Consider the following 12,335-nt stretch of genomic DNA (forward strand, 5'->3'; position numbering starts at 1 on the left):
CAAAAAGTCTTTGAACAATACAGTAAAATGTCTCTTATAAATGTTGTTGAAAGGTTTGTCATGGTCTTGATTAGCCTTTTAAAAAGCACTGTAAGACTTTTCAGAAGTGTTTCAACACATTTGAAAACACCTTAAAAAGTAAAAAGTTCCTATAAAGTTATATAAAAAGTAAGAACAAAAAAAAAAAAGAAGAAATGCTTGGTTAAGTTCCTTGAAAAGTCCTGGAAGTGCTAAAGAAGTCCTTCAAAAGTCTTTGAAATGCATCAAAAGTCTGATAAGTCTTCAAGTTGCAGTACAATCACTGCATTTCATCTGCGTGGTTTGTGTCCTCATTGTTAACTTCTGATGGCCGTCTTCCTGTCTCTGTCTTTGTTCTGCAAGAGAGAGAAACAACATCTCACATCATTGAGGATTCAAAAATAAAATCAATCTAAAAGGAATAGTACAGCTTAGCTTAGCACAAGGACTAGAAATGGGAGATACCAGTGGTGGCAAATAGGTCAGCTTCAGTTTGTCATGCTAATAAATGCACATTTTCTTTTTAAGTCTTTTTATCTTTTTATCATACTCTGTATTTCCTCAGCATCCATCTGCAAAGTTCCTAAAGTAGTACAAGTATGGGACGATTACCACTCCTAACTCAAATACTTGAATATGTTTAACAGGTGAGTTATACTGCGGTCTCTGCTGTCAACCTTCTTTATAGTCTCATGAAATGGCACTCCAGGAAAAAGTAGTGCATATGGTGGAAAGAGACGCGGTTTCATTGCAATCAATGGCACAGTATATATATACGAACTTTACCCGGGTTGATAAAGTTAATTAACCTCGACTGCAAACACATTCTGCGCAGTAGCGTGCATGCTGTGTATTAATTGTGGTAGCTGAGTTTATAACAGCCTGAAGAGTGACATCATGAGCTGATGCATGACAGGCCTGCGTGATCTCATTTATCTGTGGTATCAGAACAGAGAGGCCTTGATTTCCTGGCTGGTGAGGAGCCTTTCTCTATCTGGCCAGGAAAATAACATCACATTTTCCCTCCTCACCTAACCTCTGCTCTGCTCCTCCGGCCATCAACCACTGGCTTCTCAAGCTACAGTCAAAGGGATTTTAACAAACGCAACGTTGAGTGATACTCAAGACACGTCATCCCCTTCCTTGCTAATTACTTTTCAGGGCTGATGTTTGATTGACTCGCAGCTGGAAAAAGATCTTGGGCTGTTGAAGCCCAATTTGTGGTCGACTTTCATGGACAAATATGCTGAATATGGTTTTTGCAAGTGAAAACTTAATTTCAGATGGTGGTGAAAGTGCTCAAAGGTGTTGGGTGAAAGTGTTCACTAAAATGCAGGTCAGCTTCTCTACACTCCTGTCCTCTCCTGACTTTTCTTTCCTCCTCTCATATCGTCTCGATACCCCCCCATTCCCCCTTCCTCCCCTTGGCCTTCCTCTCATCAGCACACCTGTTACACATTTCCTCCCAGACCATGCAGTAGGTGTAGGTCTTTGGAAAAATGTCCGTTTGACTGACATCCACAAAGGTGGGTAGGTGTTTGGAAGGGGATCAGGAGGTAATGAGAGAGTGAGATCATAGGATTTGGACGGGAATCATCCTCCCACTGATTGAGAGGAGTGTGAGGAGAAACAGGAACTATTATCGTCAAGTCTTCCTCCAGCTGGAGCAGAGGATCATGATTAGAGTGCTATCATCTAGACATGAACCTTTAAAATCATTTGGTTTATTAGTTGACTCAATGCACTGGAATTTATTGCAGCCATTACTTTTGAAACTTTGTGTTTTTATCAACATATCTACCAAGTTTGAAAATGTTGATTCTGACAGACGTAACGTAATTCAATTACAGTGTATTTGATTTGTTTTACTACAATATCCGCTCTTGCTGAAGTATGATTCAACAGTTTTATAGTTATTCATTCGGTTTTAGGTGTTTGGTTAAGTAATGAAAAAGCCAAAAGCTACTTAAGGCACAAGAAAAAATATGTCGACTTAACATTTAATCAAACCAAAAATACTTGAATTAAGCCATGGGTAAAACAGCACAACAAAACAAATAAGTAGTATATGAATGAAGATTTCAGGATTCAGGATTGCATATTTATCCCACCATGCAATATGAGAAGTAGTGTAGATGATCACTAACAAAAAGCTTAAACAATCATTCACAGACGGGAAAAAATTTGAATTGAATTTAGGCTTTCAGAGTAACATCTGGAGGCTTGAGGAGTGTTATCTTATGACACACATATATATATAAACTCTATATGTAATTGTCTCCAGGAGTTGGGCCTCACAATGGCATTGCTGTTATTGTGCTTCCTACTAACACAAATCACAAAACCAACAGCTGAATGAGACAAGTGCAGCCGTGCTCTCTGGTGTTTGCTGGAAAGCGCTGTGGAAAACTAGAGGTATTTATCAGTGGAAAATAAAGCACTTGAGGCAGGTTAGAGAAAGTGGGTACATGAAGTAATCATACTCAGAAACAACTCATGACAATTGGGTGATTCACCAAATTACATCATATTACCATGGAACCAGTACTGTGAGCGCTTAGCGATAGAGGAGGAATCACAGCTGTAGCTGGTGAAGGCGGTTCAGCTGAAGTCGGACTAGTTCAGTCAAAACAGGAGGAGGGGGGCTGTAAGGCCGGCCTGGTAGTCAAAACAATCTCCTGAAGACTAATATGGCATGGTCGGATGACAACTCTGCTCTCTCTTTTACTCCAAACACCCACACATATTCACACACACAGACACAGACACACACACACACACACACACACACACACACACACACACACACACACACACACACACACACAGACAGACAGACAGACATACCACTGGCTTCCCAGGGGGGTGATTTGTCCGACACTAATATGATTACCGGATGATGTTTACTTTAGATACGATATGATGATATTAACACACTGGAACAATATTGTTGTTTTATCAAGGTGAAAGGAGCCTGTCTTAACTTTAATATGACGATAGTAAACACTCTCTTCACGGCATCTTATCAACCCTACAAATTCAAACTTAAATATAGTTTTTCCGAAACTCAATCCGGGCTCTTCGTTCACCTATAACTGTGGATTTTCCATGCTCTCTCTCTCTCTCTCTCTCTCTCTCTCTCTCTCTCTCTCTCTCTCTCTCTCTCTCTCTCTCTTTTTCCTGCATTAAGCCGTTCTGTCAAATACAAACATCTAATTTAGTCCTTGGCTGCATGAAGAGAGGGATGACTGGTTGGAAAAAATAATTCCATTTGGGTGCTGGCCCGACAATCGTATAAGGAGATTGGTATTCAACCATGAAATGAAAACTGTAATAACCCTTTAGTTTATCGACTGAAAATATGTGAATATGCGTCAGTTCCCTCAAGTGTCTAACAGAAGCTGTAATTACTCTCGTGAATTATCCTCGACTAGAGGAACATAGACACACACTAAAATAGTGCCATGATCAGACTTTTAAATCAAGCTAACTAACACAGAATCAGCCACAGTTGGCCAGTATGTGGCTTGGATGCATCAGACATGTACTTGCTCACAGTGGTTTGCTAATAAGCGTCCCGATGGCTTCTGAAAAACATTTGATTTATCTTAGATTGCCTAATCAGTTGTAATTCTCACCAGCCGGCCACACATGCGTCTAATTGCTCCCACATTTTAATAATCTGTTATAACCGCTCCGGGACAAGCTCCACTTCTCTCTCGCCAGTCTCGGGTGATTTCATTCTGCTGCATTACGCACCAACCGGCGATTTATCATCAGCGCTAAGATGAGCACCCAGCAACAGCCAATATGTCATTAGCTTCCGTAGATATTGTTTTAAGAAACTGCACCATCTAAACCTCCAGTGTCTGATTTTTTTTCTGTGTTATAGATTTATTTAAGATCTGCTCTGAGCCTGGCTCAGATTTCTGAAGTTTTGTTTTAATTTGCTCAGTGAGCGACCCTCTCCCTGGAGGCCCAATGACAACAGAATGATAGTTTTGCTAATAGATTTTGTTAGTTATCTGACACGACTTCTTCTGTTGGTGTTAAATTAGAGTTTAACTGCTTCCATCTGTGCTGAAAATATACAGGCGGGTCCAGGCATGACGACGGCACATAGCCATACACAAAGCAAGGCACACACACACACACACACACACACACACACACACACACACACACACACACACACACACACACACACACACACACACACACACACACACACACACACGCACATTGAACGTGTGAAAGAATATATTTGAAAACTGCCTGCAGTATATAAGCTGCCTTCGATGCACCTCGTTAGCATAGCATGAAACAAGAGGCAAACAGGCAAAGTTCTTGCTCATGGGGCACAACACATTTACTCCAAGTCAACACCAGCATTATCAGCAAATGAGGGTAATTTAGTTTTCATCTCTGACCTCAAAACATCTACTTCATGCTCAAAAGTGACGTAATGCTTTTCCCCAGTGAAAACAGACTAATAACCAAACGACTGTAAAAACCACAGTCATTAGCGCACTCCTGCATGTGTCCTATTCATGCATTTAAGCTCTCTTAAGGTGAACGGTTCATTTCGTCTCTATAAAAGAAGCAAAGTGTAGTTTCACCACAGTCAGAAAAACAACTGTCCAAACTGGAGGATAAATAGCTCAGTTGATTATCCCGCTGAGTCGTTGGCTATTTATCTGCCTCTCATTCTCTCCTTCTCCATCTCTCTTTCCACAACTTCCTGCACACCATTAGTTTAGAAAGTGTTGAAAGCACAGTCGTGATCCAGCACTCCTTTACTGAGTAATCATATATATATATATATATATATATATATATATATATATATATATTTTTAGTAGGGGGGTCTTAAAAGAAGCAATGAACTGCCGTCTGGCTGAAAAGACTAGGAGAGAAAAAAATCAAGGTAGAAACGCTTTTGATAAAAGTCTGTGAGTGTGTCAGTATTTCTGTGGTCATGCATGTGTGCGAGTGTGTATATGTGTCATATGTGTGGGTGTGAGTGTGTGTGCAAGCAGCGAGGGCGTTTCACAGAGAGCGGTTTCCAGGCTTCTTTAACATCACCATCAAAGCCCAATGTCAATGTGTTTCTAATAGCGGCAGCTGAATTAAACACTGGCTGTACAGGCCTCAGCAGAGGATAAATCATTTACAGAACAATTAGCTCATTTGTTGCTCCGCTCTGCACTGCCAATGACTTCCAGACACAGAGAGCCAGCCCGTGTGCGTGTGGGTGTGTGTGTGTGTGTGTGTGTGTGTGTGTGTGTGTGTGTGTGTGTGTGTGTGTGTGTGTGTGTGTGTGTGTGCTGTATACGTACATGGATGAAATAAAATCTTACTCTATGTCACTCACATTCATCTCAAAGTAAAACACACACACACACACACACACACACACACACACACACACACACACACACACACACACACACAGTACAGATAAGTCAGTTTCCAATTGCATGGTGCAGTTTTAATGCCACTGTCTCTCCATACGCCCAGCTTTCCAGCCACCCACAAAAATCATCACATATAAAAGTTTTACAGCAGCTCAGATATAAATTAGAACTGTTTGTGATATTAACAGCTGTATTCATCATTTGTTAGGCTTCACGTTTAACTAAATTTGCACGTTTCTTTTTCATTTCTAGAAATTCCAAATAAATTAGATTCCTTCAAGTTGGAGTTAAATCAGGGTTGTGCCTTAAAATGCTTGTAAAACTCCACTAAATGTAACCATCACAAAAGGAACAATGGCCTTTTTACAGCAACCACACTATAATAGTAGTTATATTTTTGGCAAATTACTATTAAGTTTCCAAGCGTATAAATTCTCTTTTAATTCATCAAATGGGCTACTTTAAATTTTTAAATATTGGAAAATGTTTGGACATCTCATACACAGCTTAAAAGGAAAACGTTCAGCGTGATTGCTGTTACTGGCAGATGGATCACCACTTCTGTTTACATTTGCCATTGACTTGAATTGACCCTCTCACTGTGTTGGGCCAAAAGAAATAAGCCACAGTTGCGGACTGTGGAGGAAGCTGTAATTATGCTCCAAGCGCTATAGCCGAGATACAACAAATTAAACAGATTAACATATTTCAGAAAGCTTGTTTTTGTCTTGTATTTACAAACACTATCTCATTATAATTCAGGAGCATTGTACTGATACTTGTGCTTCTACAACACTAAAATAATATGTATTTATATAGTGCCGCTGATGCTAGACTGCATTTCAAGGTCATTAAAGGTGACTTCTAGCAGATATACTGGAGATAATACCACCGCAATCACTAAACAAGCTGAAATTGTGCAGTTTTCCTGCTGTAGGTTGAATCCAGGCACCTGACAGCCGCACTGATCATCAGAAGCAGAGAGGCCGAGCACAGGATCTCTGCATCAATCAACCAGACAGCGCAGGGATTTCAGCAGCCCTTTGCTCACCTCGACCCTCCGTCCTCAGCCCTGTACATCTCATTTACAGATGTCGCCATCAGTAGCATCCCATGTTTTTTACGTCATTTATCAAAAGGCACTTGTATGTTAAGTCTGCGCTCCTGTTTAAACATGCCAAACTGCCCGCGCTATGGCCCAGAGCAGTTTTTTTGGAAAAAGCAACATGTGTCAGGATAAATGAGTAACTTGGCTTCTGATCAAATTATACTGAGTGGAAATGTCAGCGGGTGGCTTGATACCTGACAACATGAGGGGGAATCAAAAAGGAGCATCTAGTAGTGCAGAATAATATATTTGCACTTCGATCGCTGCACTAAAGCTGAGCAATAAAGATATCAAAAGGGAGTCACTAGAAAAGAAAAAGAACAATTTCTTGTGCTTTAGGCTCACTGAGGAGATTTTCACTGTTCAACAATTGGCCCTAAGCATTTTAAGACAAACAATGTGTCGCTCTCAAAAATAAAAAAAACATGTATCTCAATTTGGTGATTTTTAAATGGCTTAGATAAACTGAAAGATGAAGTATAAACTCATGTATTGGTTGAAAAAGAAAACTCCAACTACTTTAAGCTCAATAAACAATAAAAAATAGCCATGGATTATCTAAAAAAATGTCTCAGGTTTTCTCAGGACAGTGCAGTGGGGAGTTTTTAATAATTTTCAATCTCAGTGTCACCGTATCGTTTTCTGGAAAATCTATAAAGACTAAATCAAACAGATCCTTCTCTCTGAATCGTGTGCATAAACTCACACAGTCACATTAGTATTCCACTGAATATGTAATCTGCAATAGTGTAGCCCTCTCTGTGCAGTAGTCATTACTAACAGGACTGTTTGTTTTGAAACAGCTATACTGTATACACACATAATAAGAGGAAATGAGCGTATACTTTTCTCACTTTCACCCTCTCCCACATTGGAAATGAGCATAATTGAAGCAGCTGGTCTAAGCGGACCTGACAGCTGTGATGAACCTCAATGACCATAAAAACATACAAAAAGAGCACTCAGGACACAAAGTCTCATTTTACCTTCACAATCGTTTCCTCTCTGTAATCACCAGCAATGGCTCTGCCCTTTAGCCCACTTAAACACACTGTATGGCCACTTTTCCAGGGAAAATGAAATTCTCTCAGGTTCTTCCAATCAGAGTTAACCATTTATGTGCCTAGGAGCCTAGGATTCCCTACGATTCTCCATAAACGATATGTCTGGTTATATTATATATTTTTCGTGTTATCACCAAATACTGAAAAGACCAAAACCAACAAGAAATTGATTCTACGTATTGTGTGTGTGTATGTGTGCACGTGTGTATATGTGTGTATTAAAAATTTGTTATAGTAACTTGATCCTGTTTCACTGTTGTCCAAAAACTATGACAACACATCAGTAAGCCACACCTCTGCACTGGTTGACATGTTCCTTCATTAGGATAAACATGGGCGGTTTAAATTCCACAAACTCCTGCTGCTGTAAATGCTAGAGCACTAAATGTGTATTAATCCGCCGCTGAAAACAGTCCCCATCAAATTATTTTACTGAGCCATTTGAAAAAAATAATCTCTTTATATATTTGTCAGCTAAACCCAGCAGGGAGGATTGTTTTATGTGGTGCAGTATATGAAAGTTCTACTGTTGGTAAATGAGACATATTTTCACTCCTTTCTTCACAAATCACATCACAGTTAAAACTTCTAAATCTTTCCCTAACTCATTGCCTGTCTGCTCACTTATTTAGGGGAAGGAATCCAGGGATAACCAAGGAATAATGACTTTCACCTGGGTTCACCTCATCAGTGCTCTATATGAAAACAGAAAAAGTCCAGAGAACGGTCAACTGTTCCTGAGCTAATGGGAAACTGTGTGTGACTGAGGTCAAGTAAGATAAACTTAGTCAAAGTGTCCACGCTTGAAGGTTTTGACATGAGAAATTTCCAAATAGTTTTCCACGCAGCATGCATTTACAGGTCAGTCATGCGTCTGCAGCAGCGAGTTGACAGCAGCAGATAATATTACACAGCTCCTACTGACAGCGCTGACCTCCACCAGGCCGATCGATATGCAGAGAGCTGAGTGAAACAGAATGAGAATATGAGAAGAGGATAAAATATGGAGGACTCAGGGAAGACAAACTGACGCAAAAGGAGAAAGAGGAGTGAGAAAAGGAGAAAGAGAGAGAGTAAGACTGATTTGAGGCTAGTTATCTCCAAGCCGAGGGTGTCTGGGTTTCAGACGCTGAGGACGTCTAGGCTTTCACTCACAAAGGTTCAGAGGGGAGGCAGGAGGGAGGGCGAGACACACACTGCTGAGACTCGGGTTATCCCCCAGCTAAAGGGTCTCTGGGTTTAGACACTGAGGAGGGTATTAGCTTTCACACACTGCTGGGGTAACGGGGGAGTCTGCCAGATGTCAGCTCCTCACCCATAAATCCTACTAAATGGGCAGCGGCTCGGTTAGAGGAGGGAAAGCTGAGTGGACGTCACCTCTCTGTCATCTCCTGCACGGACGGGTGGTGTTTGTTGAAGTCGGAGCTGCATTCATAAACGTTTGATTTCAGCCAGCTGATAGGAATTCTTCATTCCCTGTTATTTATCATCAGACTGACGACTTTCTTATACTGAGAGTGTTTTTGATTATGTCTATTTCCTGTGTTGAATCAATCAAATGTGAGTTGAACTTCGCACTGGATCAAGTTCTCCTTTTTCTATATCTCTATTAAGGCATAGCTGACAGCGGTCTATGCCTTAACAGCGATACAGAAAACTGCTACAAAACTGATCCAAAATGCTATCTGTGACACTGAAATGATGAGCCGGACTATTGATTTTAGCTTGGTTTGTGGCGTGCTCATGAATTTAATCTATTCCTGAATTATTATCCTGTTAATAAACCTGTGGCTTAGTAGAACAAAACCCTGAAAATGCTTTTAGAAACACTCGCAGTATATTAGTTAAATGTACATACAGCAGTTTTTTGTCTCGTGAAATCCATATTCAGTGTAACTAATTCATTGCCAGTTACCGATCTTTGCATCTCAGGTCAGTTTTGCAGCAATTATGATTAAAACCTCCTCATATTCAGGCTGACGTCAATACATTCTTGAAATTATACACATGGTTTTGGCTGGATTTCATGGGCTCCTTCTCATAAATCTCACTAGCTGCATAAATACCCTTGTAAACTTTAAATTCATATATTTAGAAGAAAAGAAAAACACCACAGATGGAGGTTTAACACAATGGTCGTGCTGGTCTTCTCAGTTCACCTCTCCTAACTGTAATGTCTAGTGAGTTTTTTAGAAAGCAACTTGAACTTTCAAGCCACCTGCTAGAGTAAAACTAACCCCCAACAGAACAATAATACGCAGTCCTTCACCCCAACAGAGGACTTTAAAAGAGGTTCTGCTTTTAATGTCCCTCAGGGCCAATCAGGTTTATAGGCACAGCCACTGATCTTAGGTCAAATTTAAACGCCAAGTTGACCCTAAAGCACTCCACAGTTTCCCCAAAAGAAGCTTCACACTACAGTGTGATCAGCTTTCTCAATTTTTTTATTCTGGATAAATCATTTAAGTGCTCTGTTTATAGGAATTGAAAGTCACTAATGAAATGTAGTATAGTTATTATTGTAGTATTTATATCATAATCAAAAGTTGTATATAATTTCTTTGAAATTTCTTTAAATAATAACACTGTTTTTGTTGTTCTTACTATATATAGCATTTTTTGTTTTGTTTGATTTGGTCTTTTTTTCTTCGTCACTGATTCATAATTTTATCTGCTCACCATTTTTCTCTGGTTGCTGAGGCAGAAAGTACAGATGTGCTTTGGCTGAGCTGATTGGTCGGATCCTCGGTTGGGGGAGGAGTTTACGTGGAAGAACGGCGGTGAGGGAGCGTGGCACGGCTGTCCATCATGAAGCCCCTCGCCTAGGAGCAAGACGTTCCCCAGGTGACTGATGTAGCTGCTGGCCAAACGTAGCGTCTCGATCTTTGACAGCTTCCTAATCATGAAATCAGAAGATTTATGGTTAAAAAACATATATTTAAAAAGTGTACAATCATTTTTTTTAAATTATCAGGCACTGTCACAAAATCGTGGCACTTCCAATTAAGGTGCAAAATATGTAGAAAATATAGACAATGACATTAGATGTACAATAAGTAGACACTAACTCTATTATAGGAAATATACACTCATAATTAGAGGCAGTGTTGTAAAAATAACGTTACATGGTTGTCCCCAAAAATTATATTGTGGTTAAAGGTGCATGCTATCCATCAGAGACGACATATTTTGGTTCTAAGGTATAAAAAGTGTAGTCCTAATATTTAAATAATGCGCCACAGATAAAACGTCATGACTCAGTTTGACTCAGTACCTGTCTGCAGGCTCGGTGGGGATGAGTGTGCGCAGCGCTGTGAATGCCGTGTTGACAGAATTGGTGCGATCTCTCTCCCTCGCATTGGCTGCGGTCCTCTGGCGAACCTCCCCATGTGGGGGAGACCCCTGGGGGATGAGCCTCCCCATCATGGCCTCTACGTCTACCCCTCCGCCCCCTATTGCCCCGCACAGCTTCCTCTTCCTGTTGATATGAAAGGCAGATGGGGACGAGGAGGACAGGCGGTAGTTGGAGGAGTTGCGCTCCTCGGAGCCCGAACCCTCGCTCCCGTTCTCGTCGTCGTCTTCGGAGAGGAGGGCGATGTCGCCATACAAGAAACGGCCTGCGGGAGGTGCCGTGCGCAGCATGGCGAATGTCATCTTCAACGTAACAACACTCAGTCAGCTACTGGTCGATCCTCGTGAGACTTCCACTTGTTGAGGTTCAACTTTATTGGAAGCCGCTTGGCAAATTTTCAATTTGTGGTGCTGCTTAAAAGGCGCCAACCTCTTAAAATTGTTACTTTACCGCCAACGTCTCTTTTAGTGAAGCCAGGTGAGTCAGATGTGGCCCCTATGATGCAGAGTTAGGCTGGGTTTAAAAAGATCAGCCAGTTGTTCCCTTAAGTCAGTGGTCAAGAGCAACTTGACCTCAGAGCAGCTGTGTTTTTCTCTCTTGGTTCATACAAAAACACTTCACATCCCAAAAGGTCACTTCTTCTTTCTGTTTAATCCTTAAGAAGAGAGCCGGATTTAAAATTGCATGTTGATTTTGTCCTCTTTTTCTTTTCTTAACCTCTTTCTTGGTCCTTTGTTTCTATATTTGTCTGTTTCAATTCCAATAGCAAAAACAACTCCCAGTCTGTGGCAGCAGTTTAACTGTCTCTTGCTCTCTACTGGTCTCTCTCTCTCTCTCCCTCTCTCTCTCTCTCTCTCTCTCTCTCTTAGCCTCTCTTCACGTCCTTCTCGCTCTCTGCCTCTTTGCTCCACGTGTGCCTGCTGTCTGAGTGTTTCCGTCTGCCACTAGTCTTATAGCCGGTGGGAGGGCCGGAGGACTCCTCCGCTCCTCCCTCTGAGCGATGAGGGTCCCTCGGCTGCTGTCTAGAAGCAGGCCAGAGAGACCGGAGGCAAGAGGCAAACCATCAGCAAGAGTTTGTTTTGGCTTCACGCTGATTTGGTTCAGGGGAAATCCACCCTAAAACAGAACTTGCATGACCCTCATGTGCTAGGTGTGTTCGGTGACCTTAGTGACCACGGAGGCTTCTGAAACACATTCCTTTCAATAAGAATAATGCATACACATTTAGTTTTGTGGATGGTGACCTCGAATGGGAAAGAAACCTAGATACAATGTTGTCATCCAACAGGAGTAAAAAAAAAAAAAAAAAAAAGCCATGATATTGGACACGGTTTGTGTTTTCTCATGTTGCTGCTGCAAATAATAACACACCGACT

The 12,335-nt window shown here is 41.1% G+C and overlaps 1 protein-coding gene across 2 annotated transcripts; it reads right to left on the reverse strand.

The window, feature by feature from the left end:
- Positions 1-325: 325 nt before the first annotated feature.
- On the reverse strand, positions 326-11,261 carry LOC129109119 (basic helix-loop-helix transcription factor scleraxis-like). Of its 2 annotated transcripts, XM_054621089.1 has the most exons (4): positions 11,043-11,261; positions 10,882-11,009; positions 10,287-10,503; positions 326-374 (listed from the first exon to the last, which is right to left on the reverse strand). In XM_054621089.1, exons 1-4 carry the CDS (start codon positions 11,259-11,261, stop codon positions 336-338), a joined length of 603 nt encoding a protein of 200 aa, XP_054477064.1. In that variant the 3' UTR covers positions 326-335. The 2 variants fall into 2 exon arrangements, with proteins under 2 accessions (XP_054477064.1, XP_054477063.1); XM_054621088.1 differs by having other exon boundaries at positions 10,882-11,261.
- Between the last annotated feature and the right edge of the window lie 1,074 nt (positions 11,262-12,335).

The sequence above is a fragment of the Anoplopoma fimbria genome, chromosome 20, assembly GCF_027596085.1.
Source record: "Anoplopoma fimbria isolate UVic2021 breed Golden Eagle Sablefish chromosome 20, Afim_UVic_2022, whole genome shotgun sequence".
NCBI classification, from domain to species: domain Eukaryota; kingdom Metazoa; phylum Chordata; class Actinopteri; order Perciformes; family Anoplopomatidae; genus Anoplopoma; species Anoplopoma fimbria.

Bases quoted from the DNA above. Each gene is read 5' to 3' on its own strand.
- LOC129109119 (XM_054621088.1), bottom strand. From the start codon at position 11,261: ATGACATTCGCCATGCTGCGCACGGCACCTCCCGCAGGCCGTTTCTTG. The intron at 10,504-10,881 runs GTACTGAGTCAA...TTTCATGATTAG, and splicing joins CCCACCGAGCCTGCAGACAG to GAAGCTGTCAAAGATCGAGA. The intron at 375-10,286 runs GTGAGCAGATAA...TCTCTCTTGCAG, and splicing joins TCAGCAACCAGAGAAAAATG to AACAAAGACAGAGACAGGAA.